This window comes from Gossypium arboreum, chromosome 9, assembly GCF_025698485.1.
Source record: "Gossypium arboreum isolate Shixiya-1 chromosome 9, ASM2569848v2, whole genome shotgun sequence".
Classification (NCBI taxonomy): domain Eukaryota; kingdom Viridiplantae; phylum Streptophyta; class Magnoliopsida; order Malvales; family Malvaceae; genus Gossypium; species Gossypium arboreum.
The window spans coordinates 71,148,039-71,168,387 of record NC_069078.1 but is presented as its reverse complement, the minus strand read 5'-3'; the positions used below and the strand labels follow the sequence as shown (position 1 = coordinate 71,168,387).

Sequence of the window (20,349 nt, the reverse complement as noted above, 5' to 3'; positions counted from 1 at the left end):
TATAAATATGTTAATTATTTGGAGTAATGTATAAAAATTACCAAACTCAGAGTTAAAGCTATATATATATGTCAGAATTATTTCAAAGAAAATATATATTTATTTAAATTCTTAGTAAAGTATTTTCCAACGCATTTATCCATTTATGTTTATAAAAGTTATTTTTCATGTTTTCTCGTATTTTAATTATGAACCTTTGAATTTAAAATCTTGCAAATTAAATATAAAGAAAAAATCCTTTATATCCAAATATAAATTATAATCTTGAATTTGATTTTTAAATTTTTTTAAATGTTTCGTAAATAAATTTCCAAATAAATACTGAATGTATATGGTGAATAGTTAATAATGATAACTTCAAATGATAGAAAAGGAATGAATTGGATCGGATGGGATGGGATGGCATAGAGTTTGCAAGCCAAAGGACATTGGTGGACTGGGTTTTCAGGGACCTTAGACATTTTAATCCTGCATTGCTGGGAAGACAAGGGTGGCGGTTAATGCTTGAACCAGGGACTCCTTTTTTCAAGGTTTTTAGCTCTAAATATTACCCGAACAGAAGTTTCCTTGATTCAGAGCTGGGATCTAACCTCCTATTTGTGGAGGAGTATTTGGTCTTTCAAAGAGTTGATGCTGAAAGGAACACGATGGAGAATGGGGGATGATAAGCTTATAAATAGAAAACTAACAGTGGCTGCCAACAAACGATTCTTTTATTGTGCAATCAGATGCTTCGAGTTTTCTCCCAAATAGCAAAGTCAGCATGCCTATTGATGTTATTAATAATAGGTGGAGGGAAGATCTTGTACGCGCTGAGTTCAACGAGGTGGAGGCAAATGCAATCCTTGAAATGCCTCTGGCTCCGGAGTTTTGTGATGACAAGCTAATATGACTTTGGCATTTCAACTGTGATGGGAAGCATTCAAGTAAGAGTGGGTATAGACATTTATCCTCCCAATCTCAGTGAGAGCTATTTGGAAGACTAATATCATGCCAATTACCAAAGGTGGAACTTTTTGTATGGAGAGCTTGTAACGGAGCAATCCCGACTGCCGGAAACATTGCTTACAGAGTTCAAGGAGCATCCCATATATGTCAGTGGTGAGATTTTGAACGTGAAACGGAGATGCATGCTTTACGAGATTGTCCCTTTCCCAAAGAAGCTCTTTCTTATTGCAAGGTACCAGCATTTTTGTCTTCTACTGATATTGAAAGTTGCTTAGATCGGATAGACTTGGCTGCTAGGAAAAATGAACCAAAACAGCTTCTTCGAACTCTTTCTTATGGTCATTTGGTGTCTTCGGAATATAAGAAATAGAATGCTTCATGAAAATATCTCGTTTAGTGCTCCTAGGTTTGTTGATGAGATTCGAAGCCAACTGCAGGAATATAGAATTATAAGAGAGCTACTGAGCAAGTATTTTGGGCAAATCATTTGGTTAAAGTCAAGTTTGATGCTTGTCTTGACAAATTGAGCAAAAAAGGAGGGGGCGGTTTTATCATTAGAGACTGACGATTTTGTTCTGTTTTGCTTGGGAAGAATTGAAGATGCAGGAGTCGCATAAACTCTTGCTGCAATTAAAGCGATGGAATTGGCACACCAATGAAGACATCAAAAAATTATCATTGAAGGGGATGCTCTTAAAGTCATCACAGGCTTGCAAAAAAAGGAAAATCGACCTGTCAGACATGGGACCAGCGATCACAAAAGGACAGATTTTAGCAAGATCAATGAAGCTGCACATCAACTTGCAAAACATGTTCAGGATGTTTACTGGATGGAAGAATATCCACCATCTCTTCCCAAAGTTGTAATTACGTTATAATATCAATCCGACGTTACATCATTCAAACAAAGGACAATTATTTACCTAAAAAATCCTCTTAGCTAGAATTTTCAACGATGAATCGTTTGATTATTACCATCAAAGCTTTGGCCGGTTCAGAGTTAGGATCAATAGTGAAGAACCCATGTTGTTGTCCTTCAAATTCAACGTACTCGATCTTCTTCCCCCAGTTCTTCAATCTCTCAGCATATTCCTTTCCTCGGTCTTTCAACAGATCGTTTCCACCAACCACCACCAGAATAGGGTCTAGATTCACCTGTTCCAGATGGCGGCTGACGGGCCCGAAAGGGTTTATTAGCGGGTGATCCGTCGTTTCTCCCATCGGTACAGATAACCTCCAAAACCTACACAGAAGCTTAAAAGATTCAAAATACTGCTGTTCAGAGTGAAGTTTTTTTGAAATTTAGCTAAAGCCGTATGACAAACCTGTCAATGAGCTCCAAATTAAGGAAGGCATCTTTGGGACCCTCAGCTTCGGATCTTGTTAGCACTGTCCCGCCAAAGAAAGGTGCTAAAAGCACATACCCTCGGACCAGAACCGGCGCCAGGTCTAATGAACCAGCCCCTAGTTGGACCGCCAAATTATGAGCAATAGTACCACCGGCTGAGTCACCAGATATGAACACCTTGCTAAAATCCGCTACACCAGTTAACCATGGATCAGGGTTGTTGGCCAGAGCTTGAGCTTGGAGCCATTTCATAGCCATGAAACCATCTTCAATGGCTGCCGGGAGTCTGTTCTCCGGAGCCAAACGATAATCCGGCGAAATCACGACAGCTTGAAGGTTTGAAGCGAGGCGGAAGCAGTAGTTTTGGCAGTTAGGCCAGGCACGTGATCCAATGCAAAAACCACCACCATGGATGTAATAAAAGACGGGGAGCTTGGGTGATGAAGGTGAAGCTGGCTTATAGAGCCTAAGCCGAAGGTCATGCACAGGATCAAATACAATATCTTTCCACAAAATAGAGCCATCATCATTGACTGGGACATTGAAGCTTGGCTTAGAAGAACGCCAAATGGAGCCATCGCTGTAAACACGAAGGACACCTCGGCATTCATCGACTTCATGGGGAGGGGTTGTAATGGAAGCAGAGGCAGCCATGTCAGACATCTTTGCTGTTTCAGATCGGACTGAGAGGTTAAGAAGGAAGAGTAAAGGGAATGAAGGGGAGAGGAGGAACAAAGGACAAGTTAAATGTAGGCGGCTTTGGGGGAAGGGCTGGAGAATCTTAATTTGGCCAGTGGCGTTTTGTTTCTGTTGTTTCCTATGGGTAGGTTTTGTTGGACAAGTGGCTTTCTCCTGCTACTTTGGAATTTAGTTCGCCTGTCACTGTTAAGATGGACAAGTGGCTTTCTCCTGCTACTTTGGAATTTAGTTCGCCTGTCACTGTTAAGACTAACATGTTGATCAAAAACCTTAACCCGCGATTAAGGTAATTGCAGGCAGAACTAGAAATTTACATCGCTGCATGTGAATTACCATAAACCTGTTTATGTTTGATTCCATTTTATCTTTCCTAAAGAAGGTTTTAAAGAGTTTTCATTTCGACAGTGAGCTGAAACCTTTTATTTTTAAAGCTCCCAAAATAAGATTGACCAGATTGAAGTTTTAAGGTTACCGGTTTGAGAAACTTCATTCAAACACAATTATATATATCAAACTCAAGCAGAGTTGCTGCAGACTAAATTCCGTGTGAATGCAGAAGCAGGTGATGTAGAGATCAAGGGAAAACCCAGACTTGAAAGTGAGCGTCGAATACCGTTACAAGTCTAATATGAGTTGGATATACTCGATTTTTTTTCATACATTTGGGAAATCTATCCCATGTACCAGACATACTTGCAAAAATTTAAAGAATCTGGGTATCATAGGTATAAAACGGCCACTGAAATGGTAACAAAGAACACAAGCAAATCCTGTTTTCATTTATACATCACCTACATCCATCGCAATTCAGAATAAATAAATAAAAACATTATCAGCTTTGCTGCATTTCCTGAATGAACATGTCTTTTTTTAAGTATAGAAAGCAATAGAAGCATCCCATGAAGAAACCTGTTTTAACCAAAGATGGATCGTTGCTGGTCGCCACCAGATTTTGGTCAATAGAACATGTGTAATACCATATGGAAGTTGCAGCGACTCCAACTGACCCTGCTGCAAAATCGAGTAGTTTGATTAACCTATAATCTTTAAGGCTGAGATCGATGCAGTTAATGAGAGGGTTGGTCAATCCACTAGTTATGCAGAAAATTTCGCAGTGGTTATCATGTTAATGCTAATCTAAAAGAGACCACAGAACCTTAAGTTCACGAATGGTTTGCTGATTCCCGTGTAGAGAAGTTTGTGGGTTAGTCCATAGAGGTTCCAAGACTGGAAATTACAAAATGTGGAGGAATTGGATACCCGGGAAGGAGCTTCAGCAATTGAAATTTGGATTGTGAGTTCTTAAAAGACCCAAAATGGTTTTCTGCGTTTGTTCCTTGGCTCTAAGTTATTCAAAGCAAGGGTTGTTGAAGAATGGTCATATTTGGTACAAGATTGTATGTTCTTGTAGAAGATTACAAACTTTTTCCTGCACAAACTGAGGCTCAGTGTTGGCCATGTTTTACGTCAATTGGTACTTTCTGTGCAATATATTTCCATCGTGAGTTGAGGCTTCCACAAGCCTCTGTTTCCAGACAATTAGTTTTTCTTTTTATTCAGGTAAATATCCGATTGTAGCAGATTGCCTACCTTCTAACCTTTCTTGATAAGAGAGGAAAGAAAGCAAATTGTCTTCGCTGGAACTTTATCTCCCTTATTAACTACGTGCAAATTACCAGCAAGAAACACTACAAGATGTGAACCTTTCACGAAGAGAGACATAAAAAAAAAAATTTACTTAGTACTCGAGTTCTTCTCAGGCTAACAATAATAACACCGCTCATCCACCACCTGAGCAAGACATGCTTTGCCACTCTACATTACTAGAGAAACCAGCTTTCTGTATCCTCGAGAATACTTTTGAAACCATATATCTTCTTTTTTGCTTCATCATCATTGCTGGGCACACTGCACCCTCTGGGCACCGCCATGCATATCTTCATCTTCCTCATAAGCTTCCTGCGCTGCCTGCTGCTGCTTCCTCCTCATCTCCTCTTCAATGTTCACATCATAGAGCGTGGTCTCCTCACACTCATCTAGCTCCATATCACTCAATTGAGAGGTTGGTTTTGGAGGCAGGATGGCCTCAAGTGCCTTAACCTGATCAGGGCTAAGGGAATCAGGGAATTCAACAGTGAACTGAATGTACAATTTGCCCTTCATGAATGGCCTCTGGTATAATGGCATCCCCTCATCATTGATTGCCTTGCAAGAATCTGGAATAACAAGTTTTACAAACTTAAAACCAAGCAATTGGTAATAAATCGCCTCGAGATTACTTACTTCCAAGAACTTACCAGGCTTCACAACCTCCCCAGGGTTCGACTTGATTAGAAGTTGTCGACCGTCAAGATGGGTAATAACAAATTGAAAGCCACACAATGCCTCAGTAAGAGACAACGTATGTTCCAAAAATAGGTCTTCTCCCTTCCTCTTGAACTTCGGATGGTCCTTCTGCTGAAGGACAAAGACTATATCCCCAGTAACAGTCTCAGGCTGCAAAGTGCACCAAAATCCAACCAATTAGTCAAGAGACCAGGTGCATACGCTAAAATGTAATTCTATCAAACTAAACATACCGCTTCATCAGCTTCGCCAGGGAATGTTATCTTTTGTCCATTCTGCATACCCTTCTCTACAATGACTTCCAAAACTTTCTTCTCTTGAACAACCTTTTCACCCTTGCACTGAGGGCAGCGGTCCTTGTCATTGATCGTCTCCCCAGTACCCTTACATTCATTGCAAGGATGTTGCATTTGCTGAATCATGGAGGGGCCAAGCTGCCTGATTGAAACCTTCATCCCAGAACCCTGGCAACCAGGGCACGTCATTGAAGCTCCAGATTTTGAACCCTTGCTGTCATAAATAACACATTCCACATAAACAAATAATGCAGAAAACCAAACATAGAAAAGAAAAAGAATTAAAAAACAATTTTACCCATTGCACTTGGAGCATATCACGTTCCGGGAAAGAGAAAGTTTCTTTGAAGTCCCAAGGTAAAGGTCCTCCAGTGACACCTTCAGAGGATGTACTACATCCTCTCCCCTTCTCTGTCTTCTACCTCGACTGCTACCACCTAATCATTAACAATAACACCATCATTCAAGTTTCAACCATATCCTACTTCCCTTAGAACTAGTTCAACAACATTTCCCAAATTCCTAAAACAGTGTCGACTGATCCTTAGGTGGAGTAAGAAAAAACACCTGTGTTTAAGCCTTCGTCGAATACAACTCAGGCTCAATCCCTAGACAACTCCTGCCGCTACCCCCTACCCCTATTTTTATAATATATCCTTAGTAGTAAGATTCTCTTTCATCAGGTTTCACTAGTGCACCAAATAAGCTGATGTATTAAAAAGAAAATGAACACATACCAGATTTTGACTGCAAGTTGTAATGATCCCAACATCATTAAATAAAATAACAATGTTTTCAAGATTCTTAACCTATTCCTAAATCAGTATCTTCTTAAAAAATCATACATCTTTAATTTTAAATACGGTAACTGTTAAACTAAATCTCTTACCTCCAAACGGGCTACCACCAAAGAAGGAGGAGAAGATGTCAAACGGATCATGAGCACCGGCACCACCACCCATTCCTTCCTTGAGTGCATCCTCACCATACTGATCATATATCTCACGTTTCTCAGGATCGCTCAATACCTCATAAGCTTGAGCCAACTCTTTAAACTGTCAATCAAACAAAAACCAAAAAAAAAGAGGCAGCAGAGTTAACAATAAAATCATTAAACCCACCATCAATCAAAAAGCAACCCATATAAAATACCCAAAAATGAAGAAAAATGTTCATACTTTTTCAGGATCACCGCCTTTGTCTGGATGGTTTTTAATGGCGGCTTTTTTATAAGCTTTCTTCAAATCATCCTGGGAAGCGTTCTTCGAAACACCCAGAATCTCATAGTACCTGGTGTTATTACTCTTCTTAGGTGCTCTTCCGAACATCTTTTGATCTTTCTTAAGTTTTAATCTATTCGGATTTTTTCCTCAGTTCTTGAGAGAAAATAACCGATATAACAGAGATGCTTTGGAGACCACAAGAAAAAGAAAGAATCACTCAAATTGCTTGAGGGAAAGGATTTGGGTTTGGGATATAATTTATAAGAGAGATTGTTCAACGGATGACTGAGATTTAGAGAAAATAAAGAAGGCTCTAGAATTCTCTACCTCTGTTTTTTTCCTTACCTTTGGGACGAAGTAGAGAAATTAAAATAAAATAAAATAAAAATAAATACATTGGAAATCTAGATGGTTCTTTCTCTTCAACAGCGGGACTTTCGCTCCCACTTTCCCTTTTCCCATACTAAATTTTATTTTAATCTTTTATTTAATTTTTTATCTAAAATAGATGAATATGCTCGCGGACGGCCACATAAATACTATATCGATAATTAATTATTTTTAAGATTTTAAAAAATAAAAAGTTAATATCCACATAGTAAAATTAATATTTGTTAATTCTTTTCTTTTATTTTGAATTAATTTGATATAAAAAACATAAATTTAAAAATTAAAAGAGTTAATATAATTAAAATAATTTTTTAAAGTAAGATGATTAAATAAGTTATTATACCTTTTTATCTTTATTTTATTTTATTTTTTATTTTCTTAAAGAATATCCAAAGAATGGATCAATACGTACTTACCTACTTGAATTTAATAAATTACGCTTACTTGATACTTAAATTTTTTTACTTAACTGATACCTAAATTTGGAACTCATAAACTAATTCCATACATTTTTAGGTATCATATTAACAACCGTTAAAATATGTTGACATATTTCTAAGTTAGCTTACGATTTATATATTTTAATATCAATTAAATAAAAAAAAGATACGCCAAGTTTAAGTATCTTGAATATATTAACTCTTTTAGAATTCAACAAGTGGTATTTTTAACCTAATTAATTAAATCATTATTTCAACCGCTTAAAATTTTATAAAAGATCTAAAGAAATATAAAATAATTATAAATACAAATATATTACAATAATATAAATATTAATTAAACATTCTAAATTAAATTAAAAATTATTATTATTCCTAAATCATAAACGAAGTGTTAAAAATTGAAATTAAATCACTAAAACAAGACATTAACAATATTATACGGTATTGACTATTGAATTGAAATCAAAGACACTTACAAAAATTTCACTCAATAAAAATTGATTGAATCTTTACATACAGGTTGGCAACAATCTTCATGGGTATGCCAAAGTAAAAATCTAAGACAATTATAGAAGAATGCCTCGCCAAAGATATTGGTAGCATCTCCAAAAATACAAGTTTTCCAACAATGACATGAAATCAGTACTCAATTATCCTGTTGAGCTTCTGGTTTCATATTGATCAACATTATGGGACATATAAATATGAAATATAGATAAACTCGAATCATCTATCTTAACATCGTTAAATTTAACACATATTTATTGTATTCCTAGTTGAACAATGTACGTTAATCTTATTTCAACACCATTATCATCATTCAGCTCAATTGCAATACACCTAAGTAGATTAAATGACAATAGAAATCTATACGTTAATTTCGATAATCTCTTCCAATTTTTAGCTTAGAGTTTTCTATTATTTTTTTTCATAAATTCATCCTGGTTGATGTGTTTCTTTAATGCCATGATTACAAATGAGCAGATTCAAATATGAACCCAATTTTAGTGTAACAAATTTGCTTGTTGTGATAAATAACTATGAAATATATGTTACTTATCTTGCACACCAAAATTCAATGTTTTTAAAATTGAATTGATAGTTAAATTGGTCAATTTTTTTGTTTAATTGATCCAAAGGATATAAATTATTAAAAATTTTAAAAATAAATAAAATTATAAAATTATAAAAATCAGTTCAATTATTGTTTCAACTGGTTTTTAGCATGTTCAATCGACTCATATGTGTTCATGGTCAATTAATTTTTTACCTCTTATTAGATCGATGACCAGCCATTCCCATTTTAACAATTTCGTCTGGTCCGATTTAGACAACATTGCTAAAACTTGTTTAATATAACAAAACAAGAAGTAAATATGAAAATATTATCACATACATATACCACTAAATATACCAAAACTAATACTGAGTTTATTATTTGAAAATTAAAATAACATATTTTTTGAATATATTATTCAGACATGATATTAAAATAGAAATACTAAAACATATATAATATTGAATTTTAAGCATAAAATATGGTTATTGATGTGGGAATCAATAATGGAAAAGACAGAAAGAAAGGAAGTAGTGGGGTTGAGGAAAGCCAGTCCACTCTAATAAGAGTGTAAAGTAAGAAGGTTGAGAACTCAAAGGGGAAGGTTGAGGACTATAGGGTTGCTATGAATGCTTAAGGGTCGATCCCTAATGCATCATACTGAAGGGTATATATAGTGGGAGCCTCTTGTCCAGTGTAGTAAACTTACTACCAATAAGCCATTGTCATGGGACGCATTGTGGGGATGTACATAATGGTACAAGGTTGTTTTGCTCAAGTAGGGTCATTGGTCAAAGAGTGTGTTTATATTAGAAAAGCGGGTGGTTTGTTCATAAAGGTAGGTGAACAAGACCATTCGAAAGGGAGCGGATATTCCGTTTATAGAGATGATTGACATGACCAAAACTATTCTGAAAGATCAAAAGGCTGAATGGAAGTAGGCCTTTCGAGACTTTGGTTATCTGATGACTACTCGGGCAATGGAGGGCAACAAGCTACTTGTAGGTGTTTCTTAGGTGATTTGCTATGTTATCACATATCCAAATTCGAAATGATATAACAATGATAAAGTAAGAAATAAATTACTTTAATCAGATTAATTAATTTAGGAATTATAGTAAGTACAAATTTCAATTATGAAAACGAAATACCAAATTTCCAAGAGTGGAAATAATCCGACGACTATGAGCAATATTTTTTCAAGTGCAAGGATGAAAAACACTCATTGCAACTTACAAGCAAGAATACTACAACCGAATTTGAAACACAAATTAAAATGTTGGAAAAAAAAATCAAACAAAACTAGGATTCACAAAATATTGAAAAATACGTTTTATAACCAATAAGACTAAGCTTGGGATTCCTGAGAAATTGAAAAACATTTCTAGCAAAAATGTTTTATTGAAAATGCCAACTAAAATTTTAAAAAATAACCTTTTTTTTTTAATATAGCATGCTTCATAGTGCTATTTTGTCATTTCCCGAAACATTTACTAAAGGGTGATTTTAGAAAGAAAAAACCCTAATTTCTAGTAATTTTATTAGGCAGAAAATATTGTTCTGGCTTTTAAATTTCATGTGTTGAATTAGAATATTATAACACATTCATTTAACTTTTAAGTAAGAGGTTTAATATACTAATTGGCCCCTAAACTTGCAACTTTTTTATATTGGTCCCTAGATGTTTTTTTTGGATCAAATTGACTTTTTCACAATTCAAGAGTCAAGAAGATCTTTCGCAATTGGATATTTCACTTTTAGTTTTTCATATAGATGTGTTAAGTTGTCAATTGTCAAGAGAATCTTTCGCAATTGGATGTGTTAAATTTTCAATTGTTACATAAATGAGCGTCTAAGACAAACTATGTTTAAATTTTAAAACAGCGACAGAACTGGCTAATAACATTCTGACATATGTATTATAGACATCCTTTGTAATGAATTATATAAATTCATATAGTTACGAATAAATAATTATATAAATTGAACTTCTTAATAAAAATCAAATCAAATTTCAAAAGAAATTGATTAGACTGACTTAGGTTATCATAGACGAGAAGTAGTGATTCTAATGATTCTAATTATAAACATCCTTTGTAATAAAGAGAAAAAGATCATCCTCAAGCAAATATCAAGTAGCCATTGATTCTAATGATTCTTAAACCAAACAATTAAATTTCAATACTTGAATCCCAAAAAAAATTTTACACAAACTAAGAACATATTAATCATCCTTGTATGAATGGTCAGCTTTAGCATCATAGTAAAATTTTCATCTTTTGTCGAATAATTATCCTCCATTTCATCATTTTGGGATAGCGAAATTTATCTCAATATTGTTTTTTTTTTAATGGATGCTTTGATAAAGTTTTACTAGATGCTTAAACATACGATAAGTATGAGACTAATGCATTTTCATACCATATTGGTAGCATGAATTTTCAATAATTTTCGAATATTTTAACCACTATTTTCTTGTTTTTTCTTATTATTCTTTTTGTAGTGATGAGAAGTACCACTATTATAACCACCATGATAACAATTATTAATATGTCTCTAATCACATCCTCAATCACAACGGCAATCATGATCTCTATATTTTAATTTTTCATAATTGTTATGTATTGTTTACATTCAATTCAGAGAATGAAGCCCTTTTCATTAGAAGGCATGAGATCATTTCAAAATACTTTTTAAAACCTTTTTCACAATATTGATGCTGTAGGAGTACATATATATTTCAATCATAACAAACTTTAAAGATTATTATTGTTTTCTAATGGTCAAATCATTCTTTCAAATTATTATACAATTCAATAGTCGAGAGAATTTTTGCAATTAGATATTTCACTTTTAATCATTCATGTAGATGATAATCATTGAACTTCCACAATAATAACTTTCTCATAATTATTTCAGTCAAGTTATATATTCTAAGCTAACAACTAAAGTGAGAAAGCACTATTATTCATATCTATTCAAACTTAAATATAGAAATATGATCCTCTAAATCTATAAAAACTCAAAAAATATAAAGGATGCTATTAAAATCTTATAATAGCTAAGATCAACCTTGTAATTTAATCAACATAACAATAAAATACCCTAGAAATGTTTTATGGAATATTAATTAGAGACATCACATTATCCTATTTACTATAATCAAGATTTCCATAGAAAATTTCATCCATAAAGAATCAAATAGCCATCAATTGTGTCATATGCATTTGGATATATATTCAATACATGTATATTTAACTTTTTCTAAGTTTTTCATACCACATATCCAAATGTTGAGTCACTAGTGCCACAAACAATAATCTAATAATCTAATAGGCAAAGTAGTACATTTGGTAAAGGTCACCAAATAAAATAAAATATTTAAAATGACTACTACTTTTTAATCATATCAATTACATATGTTATGAAAGATATACATATTTAAGTAAAATATTCAAGTTGTTCATTCTTCAATCTTATTTAAAGTATTGGATCATAAACAAGCATTCCATAAAATATATAAAACATAAATTCATACTTATTGTCCGTTTGTTTACATGTAAAAGGTTTTACGGAAAATATAAAAATATTTTCTTGTGTTTGTTTCACAAAAATAATTTGGTCAACGGAAAATGTCTTATCCTTTTGAAAAGCATAAATCATTTTTTGGGAAAAAAAACTCCTCTATAAGTAATTTTATTTTTATATAAAATTATCACATTTTTAAATAAAAATACTCACTTGCTAGTCATGCAACTAAGAAAATGACATTGTAATGAAGTTGAAATTAAAAAATATTTTTAATATATGCAAAAACAATGTAAAATATAAAATTATAGATATAAAATAAACTCAATTAAACAATGAAAAGATAAAAAATCTCAAATGTATGTTTGTTTTATTGAAAACAATTTTATGAAATATTTTTAAGAAATATGTCAAACAATAAAAATATTTTTCACAAATTCATCCAAACATTAGAAAATATTAACTTTTCTAGCAGTAAAGTCATTTTCTAGAAATCATTTTTCGAAGTCATTTTGAGTTAAACAATTATACCCTTAAATACAAAAAAATCATTTTAATTTTTACATTAAGAATATTGAAATTTTAAAATTTTTCAAGCACGCATAAAAATCACATAATACTTTAAAAGTGTTGCTTTAGCAAAAATATTGTATGTCTAGATTACTTGTTTTACAATAGAATATTAAATACTATAGAGCAAGTACGGATAATTAGTTATAAAATAATAAGAATAATAATAGAAAGAACATAAGAATAATAAATAATAATAAACTAAAATTTCTATTATTAACATTTTCTCTTCTTTTTGAAAGTAATAATATAGAATGTTATCATGTTGGTTAGTACTACCGTTACAAATTTGGAATCGAGAGGAGACACACGTCCCGTGATTACCTCTCGTCGTTGACATGTCTGACAACGACTAAACCAAGAGCAACGAAACGGCACCGTTCCTTTACCGTTTAAGTGTTTTTAACCCAATCCCACTCCCACTCCCACTCCCACACGACCCTCCCTCGGCGTGCTTCAGCCGATTCCGGTCCTCACAAATTCTAGAGAATTTTTTTTTTTAAAACCCCACCTGAGAGTCCCATTTCTTCTTTATGTTGATCCCTTTTGTGAAATTTGACTTTTTTTGTAGGGAAGGAAAAATAAGAATTTTGACTGAGGATTGACTTATTTGACTGATTGATCGATTGGTAGATCATCATAAATCGAAAGGTTTAAAAAGGTACTGTTGCTTCGTTTTCAACTGTTTTTTTGGTAATCTGACGCTGATTCAGTGATTTTCCTTCTTTTTTTGTTTTCTGAACAACACTGAAAAGTTTACTAGCTTTCGAGTTTCGAGCTCCGCAATGAAATTTGCAAGATCTATTACTGAATTGGGGAGTAATTATTACGTCCAAAAACAAGAATTGGGGAGTAATTATTGCAATTTATAGTGATTAGTCTTTTAATTGGACAGTTTATTAATTGAAGGAATTAAAAGTTATCCATTAATGAATAATGGGAATAAATTTCAGGTATTTCCTTTTTATAATTAAGAAAAAAAAAAGATTACATGGAAAATGTGAATTCTTTTAGTGTTTCTCTCTCTCTCTCTCTCTCTCTCTCTCTCTCTCTCTCTCTCTCTATATATATATATATAAATTTTGGTTGCTATCTTACTAATGAGATGACAGCGGTTTGCAGGGGGTGCTTGAAGTGAGAAGGTTGATGGGAAATTTATGGTTGCTTTACTTAGAATTAACCAATTGATAGTCTTTTAAAGTAACCGAGGTCCTTCTTCTTCAACCCAAGATTGAAACTTGAAAGGTTAGTTGATAATGTCTTTGGATATTGTTAGTGAATTGAAAATGGTGATTCCTTCTCTCTTTTTTTCCTTCATTCAATAATTACTCCTTTGACACCATTTTCTTCCCTATATCTACTTGTTTGATGCTTCCAATTTGTATGGCCACCGAAATTAGGGTTCAAGTGACAGTTAAAATGGAACTTAGGCATGCTATTTGTGTCGGTAGTACATAGTCGAGGCAAATACATTTTGCAGTCTTATCCATCTCATAATTCAAATTGAGAATTTGACTGCACCCAGGGCCCTGAGAACATTGGGCAATTCATGTTGTGATTAATGCTTTTGTGATTTATGTATTCAATAATTTGTTTATTATTGATAGTCTGGTTTCTTTCAATGTGTAAGGAATTTTTACCTTTTCATAGCTCATGAAAGGATTGACCCTTTCTTCTAGTGCTAGTTATGATTTAATTTTGTTCAGTGCTATCCTTCTTTTGTGGTAATAGAGGAATTTCCTTCGAAGTGGATAAAAGAAAGGGATGCTGTATATGAATCACTCACATATTCTTCTGAATTATATGTATCCGCAGGATTAATTTGGAAAACCAGTAAGGATATGCAAGAACAAACAATTTTTATTGGAAACATTCCTTTAATGAACTCCCTCGGAACTTCTATAGTAAATGGAATATACAGAATTATGATCAGTCAAATATACTGATTTTGACTACTCTTTCTTGAATAAATCATGCTGATCATGTTGTGAAATGGTATTCATTTTTGTAATAGCTCAACACTTGTTACATTGATTCTTGGTTGTGTGTCTTCAACATTGGATCAGATATGTAGGAAGTAGTATCAGGCAAATTGTTTGTCTCATTGCTTAGCATTCTTTTATGTTTTCATTTCCTATATAGTTTGTGAAGCATCATTATTGACTGCAACTATAGGATTGATTTTTCAAGCATATTTTCCTTGCAGGTCTGCTTTATCTAATTCAGTTGTCATTGTTGGTACCATGGGTGTCTCAGGAAAATGGATCAAAGCATTGGTTGGCTTGAAAAGAACAGACAAGTCACAATCCTTGGAGAAGAAAGAAAATGTCAGTATGACTAACTATATATATTCTAAACAGTTTCTCCTATTTTGGAGGTTTAGATTGGGTATGTTATTGTGTAATATCATGTGTGCCTCTTCAAAATGAAGTGATGTCTTATTGTCTCAAGTTATCTGGTACAATGGAAAGGGGTGTTTTATGGGAACTTACATGCAGCAATTCTCCTTGTTAGTCAAAAGAAATATATGATTTTGTTCTCTTCAGCCATCCTAGTCAATGAAGCTTTATGTCATTATCAGAATAATTGCACCTTTTGTTATGCTTCTTTCTATTCATCTAGTCTTATTGTGGCTTGTAGAAGGCAAACATGAGTCGATAACTGGAATACAGCAGGATTTGTTGCTTAAAACCGTACTGTAAAGCTTTGTAGTTTCATTGAAAGTGATAAGAATGTGTGATATAAGTGTGGGTTTTGCAGATATACTTTCAATATCAAAGATCAATGTCAAAAAAATGTTTAGTAACAATTGAGAAAAAACTTAACCTGGCTACTGCTTAATATAGGTGGTTATTGCGATTCTGGTCTCATGGAAATAGCAAGTCTGACAGGTGAAGTCGTCAAAGTTGGATATTTTAGAATATCCTTTGTCTCGTGTTTGCATGTGTGTGTTTGTGTATATTATTTTGGCACATTGATAAGTTAGTGCTCAAATGTGATTGATCTAAAGTATACCTCCATTTAAGTATGTTTTTACTTAATACTTTTTGCTCTTTGGTTGTTACAGAGGGCAGCTACTAGCAAATTTCATCACCGAAGGAAGCATTCCATTGAGTTTGACACAGATAAACTTCAAGAAGAGTTGGATCAGAATGCTGCTTCACCAGCCAGAGATGCTAATACTCATGCAATTGCAGATGCTGCTGGCTTCCCCTCTGGTTCACTTGAAGTGCGTGATGTAGCTCTTAATGAACTTGTAATGGAAGAATGGGCTGCCACAAGGATACAAACAGCTTTCCGTGGGTTTCTGGTATTGATTCCACCTTTTTATCTCCTAGCTATGTCAAATGAGAAGTTAAAATCCTCTTTCTGTTCCTAGTTGTTTGGGATGGTTTGCAGAGTTTCATAAAGTTCAATTCAATACTTGTGCTTTTGATTTAACCTCCTTTATCTTAATAAAGAAAGAGCTACTTCTAGGAATAAGTTAAAAGAATTTCCTTAAAATGTAGAAAATATTTTTATTCTGGGAAAGGGATAATTGGCACTTTCAAAAATGAAATAAGGGGCCAACAACATAATGAAGCTGTGGTCAAACCTCTTGTTGGCGCCCTAAAGACCAGGGTTCAAACCCTGGTGTGCCCAAAATTCTTTTTGAAATAAGGGACAAAAAGAATGGGTTGGATGGTGTTGCTATTTTTTGTTGGATCTATAGTGAGTTCATTTCAACAAGCACTCCTTTTCATGTATTTTATGCATCCTGTATGTGCATATGTTTGTGGATGTGATTTGTCTATGCTAATTGGTATAAGGCAGTACAGTAGGTCTAATCATTGATGCCTAGTTTAGATTTATTCATGTTATATTTCTTTTCCTTTTTTTTTATCACACTATAAACTGAGGTTACAGTTTGAAGGCTCTTCTTTTTTAAAAATAAAATAAAATTTATTGCATTTCTTCCTAGCTGCATGGGTTACAAATTTATTCATGACAAGAAAGGCCTACCTTCTAATGATTTTCCCTTTACCTGAACTATAATTAAATAAGTAATTTTAATTCACAATTCTTTCAAGACTGCTGGAATTGAAATGTATATTACTTAAATGTCAGGCTAGAAGAGCACTCCGAGCCTTAAAAGGATTGGTCAGACTGCAGGCCCTGGTGAGGGGTCATGCTGTAAGAAAACAAGCTGCAATGACCCTTCGCTGCATGCAAGCTTTGGTGAGAGTTCAGGCTCGCGTAAGAGCAAGGCGTGTTCGACTGACATTAGAAAGTGAAACTGCCCAACAGAAACTTCAGCAACAACTTGCAGATGAGGCTCGCGTTAAAGAAATAGAGGTGAAAAACATTAAATTCTTATTTCATTATTCCCATAAATTGGCACAACTATTTGTTCACATGCGCTCATGAAATAGAGTTCAATTCATGCAGGCATGTTTTCTGTGTATTTCTGTTGTGTGTGTACTCATTGTTTTAAGATTTAATTTTAGGATTCTGATGTGGCATCATATTATTCCATTGTGTAAAGCTGATGAATTACATAACTTTTGTGAGTCAAATCTCATTTAGAATGCAACTGACTAAAGTAAAAATATTGTAGCTTGTAAACCGGCACAAGAGCGATGATAAGTTTTCTATGCTAGATTTTATTATGTAGTTGGGACTTTAGAATGAGGTTATCTATTCTTTTCTCATATTTGAAGCATAGATGTTGGTGGTTTGCTGAATGCGTCATGTGGTTTCTGATTAAATGCAGGAAGGGTGGTGCGATAGTATAGGATCTGTTGAAGAAATCCAAGCCAAGTTACTAAAGAGGCAGGAGGCTGCAGCTAAACGTGAGAGAGCCATGGCTTATGCTCTGGCTCATCAGGTAAGATATGATAATCTACCACTTTTATTGATAAAGCAGCAAATTTTACAGTCCTATGAAGCTTTTATCATTTTAGGAATGAATGTTCTACCCCTGAAAGCTGTACTCAGATTGCATGAGGGAGAAAGCGTTTCCAGTTTCATAATATGTTTCAATGGAGTTGAATTGAAATTTGTCATATCAGTTGAGTTAGAAATGGTAAAAGGTATAGCAATAACATGCTCAAGCATGCTTTTATGGTAGTTGGAGCTTCAAGCCTTTTGATAGTTCTTGAACCTTCTAATTAACACTCTTGATTGTCTTTCCTACTTCTGAAGTAATCTCCACTTAAAAATTTGATGATCAAGATATTTCTGTGCTAAAACTTTGTTATCTTTAGTACCACCTTATATGATATATCTACAGTTTATTTCTTCAATAAAGCATGTGTTTTTTGCTTCAATTTAGTGGATTTATTCAAGAACTCACTCTAAGGGACAGGTGTCCTTGGAATGATAAAGAGAGCAAGCTGTGTGTAAATACTTTTCTTTTGACCGAAGGAGAAGATATAGGAAGAGGAAAGAGAAATGGGTTTTGGATACTTAGGCTCTCTAATTTTGCTTCATTTCCTACTTCGATTTTGTTGGCTTCTTGAGAAGTTGCCATAAAGTGAAATCACATAATAAATAGGAAAATTCTATTTCTCCAATCTGCACATATGGCTAAACAAAGTGAATGGCAATTAAACAGAATCCGTATTTTGAAGTAAATTCATGCATTTTTATCTATTGAGTGTTAAATGTTTATTTTTTACTTTTTACTTATCAAAAATATTGTTTGATTCTTGCCTCTTGATAATCACAACTGCATCTTGTCCACCAGTTCCATCCAAATGTGGAAACTGTTCTTACATTATTATCATTCTTTCCTGCTTTCTTAAAGTTCTGAAGGGTTGAATATCTGTTGTTAACAGTTCATTTTTTATATCGGTAAATTTTGTTACCTGGTCAATGTCTCATCTCACAAGTCCTTGTTATTAGCATCAACCTCCTCTGACAGTTGATGTTGGTAGCCAAAATCTTGTGACAAAACTTCTACTAATCACCTGGTTCTTTTATTGCCTGATACTGCTTAAGCCCTACTAATCACCTGATTGTACTGTTGTTTTAGAATCATGTCAATGGCTGATCTCATTCAAGCTAGTGTTAAGAGTTGAGATCTGTTTCTGCAGTGGCAAGCAGGATCAAGACAACAGTCTGTGCCTGCTGGATTTGAATCAGATAAAAGCAGCTGGGGTTGGAACTGGCTGGAGAGATGGATGGCTGTACGTCCATGGGAGAATCGTTTTCTCGACATTAATCTTCGGGATGGAGCAGTGGCCTGTGAGGATGGTTCTGCAGAGGGGAAGAATGGTGCCAATTCTCAGATAAAACCTGCTACCAAGAAGCCAGCTGCATCAAATCTTCATGCTAACCTGTCAAATCTAAAAGTAGGTCCATCATATTCAGAAGGGAGTGATTCTCCACCTGGTAAGTCAGCAAATGTGGTAGATGCGGTCAATGCATTATCTTCCAAGCCAAAATCCAAACCAATCATTGAAGATTTGGGTGAAGAAGCTGGCTCAAAACCTGTTTTTACTTCAAGATCTCGCAGCAATCCTAAGGAGAGGTCCATAAAATCAGATAAACTGGTGAAAAAGAGATTGTCTCTACCTAACAGTGGTAAGTTCTCTCTCTGTTGTCCACAATATATAGGTATATTCTCCTCGATGTAAACCATTTTACTGGGTGGAGTGGCAATTGGTTATGCTTATTTGTTGCCTATGGTGAATGCATGATAATTTTCAACCCTCTGATCCCTGATTATTAACATTAAATTTTCTGGTTCATGCTGGCTGTTGTCAAAAGAATTGCGTGATGTAAGAATGTTGCTCTGACACATTATTCCATGAAGCCCAATGGATATCACTGTTGTTCATTGTTCTATGCTTACGGCTAATGTTAGGTTTGTTCTGGTTCAATAGTGCATAACGACAGTGTCTCTCGTGCATTCATTTTGCATTTTGCTAATTTATTCTCACTGTTTTGATTTGAGCAGGTGAAGGAACCGGATCTCAAACCAGCAAGCCAGGCAAAACTGCTGCAAAAGTGACACCGGGCTCTAACAAGCCAATAAAGGACAGGTCCAAGTCCAACGGATGTGGGGACTCAAATCCTACAAAAAATATGGCACAGGCCGTTGATCTGTAAGGAAGTATTTGTGATGACAAACCTGTTGGGGCTGCCATCCACCCGGGTCTTGTTATAGTGTGTATATACTATATTATATATATATTGAATTACAGCACGAGATGTTATGGCTTTATTTTCTTGTCATAAAATTGCTCCATCTCCGTGGTAGAGTTGAGATTGGTTTGGCTTGGCTTGATTTGTCATGGGAATAAGCCAATAAGGTCAGTAGATTTCATGTGTTAATGTTGTAATCAGTTGTGATTAAATGTTACGGAATGTTTAAGCCATCCTTCTTAGAGGTTCACAAGTAAAAAGTTTAGTGATTTTTTATTTTCTAAAATATTAATAAAAGTGACTGATCTAAAAGAAAATGGGTACGGATTTTATAATTTTGATTTTGTACCCCCTACTGAATATCATGTGT

At 34.2% G+C, this 20,349-nt stretch overlaps 3 protein-coding genes and 1 long non-coding RNA gene across 6 annotated transcripts; 1 reads left to right on the top strand and 3 right to left on the bottom strand.

The window, feature by feature from the left end:
- Positions 1 to 738: 738 nt before the first annotated feature.
- Positions 739 to 1,177, bottom strand: LOC128280680 (uncharacterized). Its single transcript, XR_008270783.1, has 2 exons — positions 1,002 to 1,177; positions 739 to 906 (listed from the first exon to the last, which is right to left on the bottom strand). It is a non-coding gene; the product is annotated as an uncharacterized LOC128280680 (long non-coding RNA).
- Positions 1,178 to 1,717: 540 nt separating this feature from the next.
- Positions 1,718 to 4,207, bottom strand: LOC108455921 (probable carboxylesterase 15). The gene is made up of 2 exons (XM_017754498.2): positions 2,274 to 4,207; positions 1,718 to 2,191 (listed from the first exon to the last, which is right to left on the bottom strand). Exons 1-2 carry the CDS (start codon positions 2,957 to 2,959, stop codon positions 1,885 to 1,887), a joined length of 993 nt encoding a protein of 330 aa, XP_017609987.2. The 5' UTR covers positions 2,960 to 4,207; the 3' UTR covers positions 1,718 to 1,884.
- Positions 4,208 to 4,523: 316 nt separating this feature from the next.
- Positions 4,524 to 7,336, bottom strand: LOC108457064 (dnaJ protein homolog). The gene is made up of 6 exons (XM_017755882.2): positions 6,816 to 7,336; positions 6,527 to 6,692; positions 5,936 to 6,074; positions 5,575 to 5,851; positions 5,293 to 5,491; positions 4,524 to 5,211 (listed from the first exon to the last, which is right to left on the bottom strand). The coding sequence occupies exons 1-6, from the start codon at positions 6,963 to 6,965 to the stop codon at positions 4,889 to 4,891; spliced, it is 1,254 nt and encodes a 417-aa protein (XP_017611371.1). The 5' UTR covers positions 6,966 to 7,336; the 3' UTR covers positions 4,524 to 4,888.
- Positions 7,337 to 13,066: 5,730 nt separating this feature from the next.
- Positions 13,067 to 20,296, top strand: LOC108456898 (protein IQ-DOMAIN 5-like). 3 transcript variants are annotated; one of them, XM_017755632.2, is made up of 9 exons: positions 13,102 to 13,317; positions 13,420 to 13,509; positions 13,971 to 14,093; positions 15,055 to 15,175; positions 15,916 to 16,158; positions 16,956 to 17,183; positions 17,602 to 17,715; positions 18,926 to 19,415; positions 19,792 to 20,296. In XM_017755632.2, exons 4-9 carry the CDS (start codon positions 15,092 to 15,094, stop codon positions 19,941 to 19,943), a joined length of 1,311 nt encoding a protein of 436 aa, XP_017611121.1. In that variant the 5' UTR covers positions 13,102 to 13,317; positions 13,420 to 13,509; positions 13,971 to 14,093; positions 15,055 to 15,091; the 3' UTR covers positions 19,944 to 20,296. The 3 variants fall into 3 exon arrangements, with proteins under 3 accessions (XP_017611120.1, XP_017611121.1, XP_052874859.1); XM_053018899.1 differs by having other exon boundaries at positions 13,107 to 13,238; XM_017755631.2 differs by having other exon boundaries at positions 13,067 to 13,509.
- Positions 20,297 to 20,349: the final 53 nt, after the last annotated feature.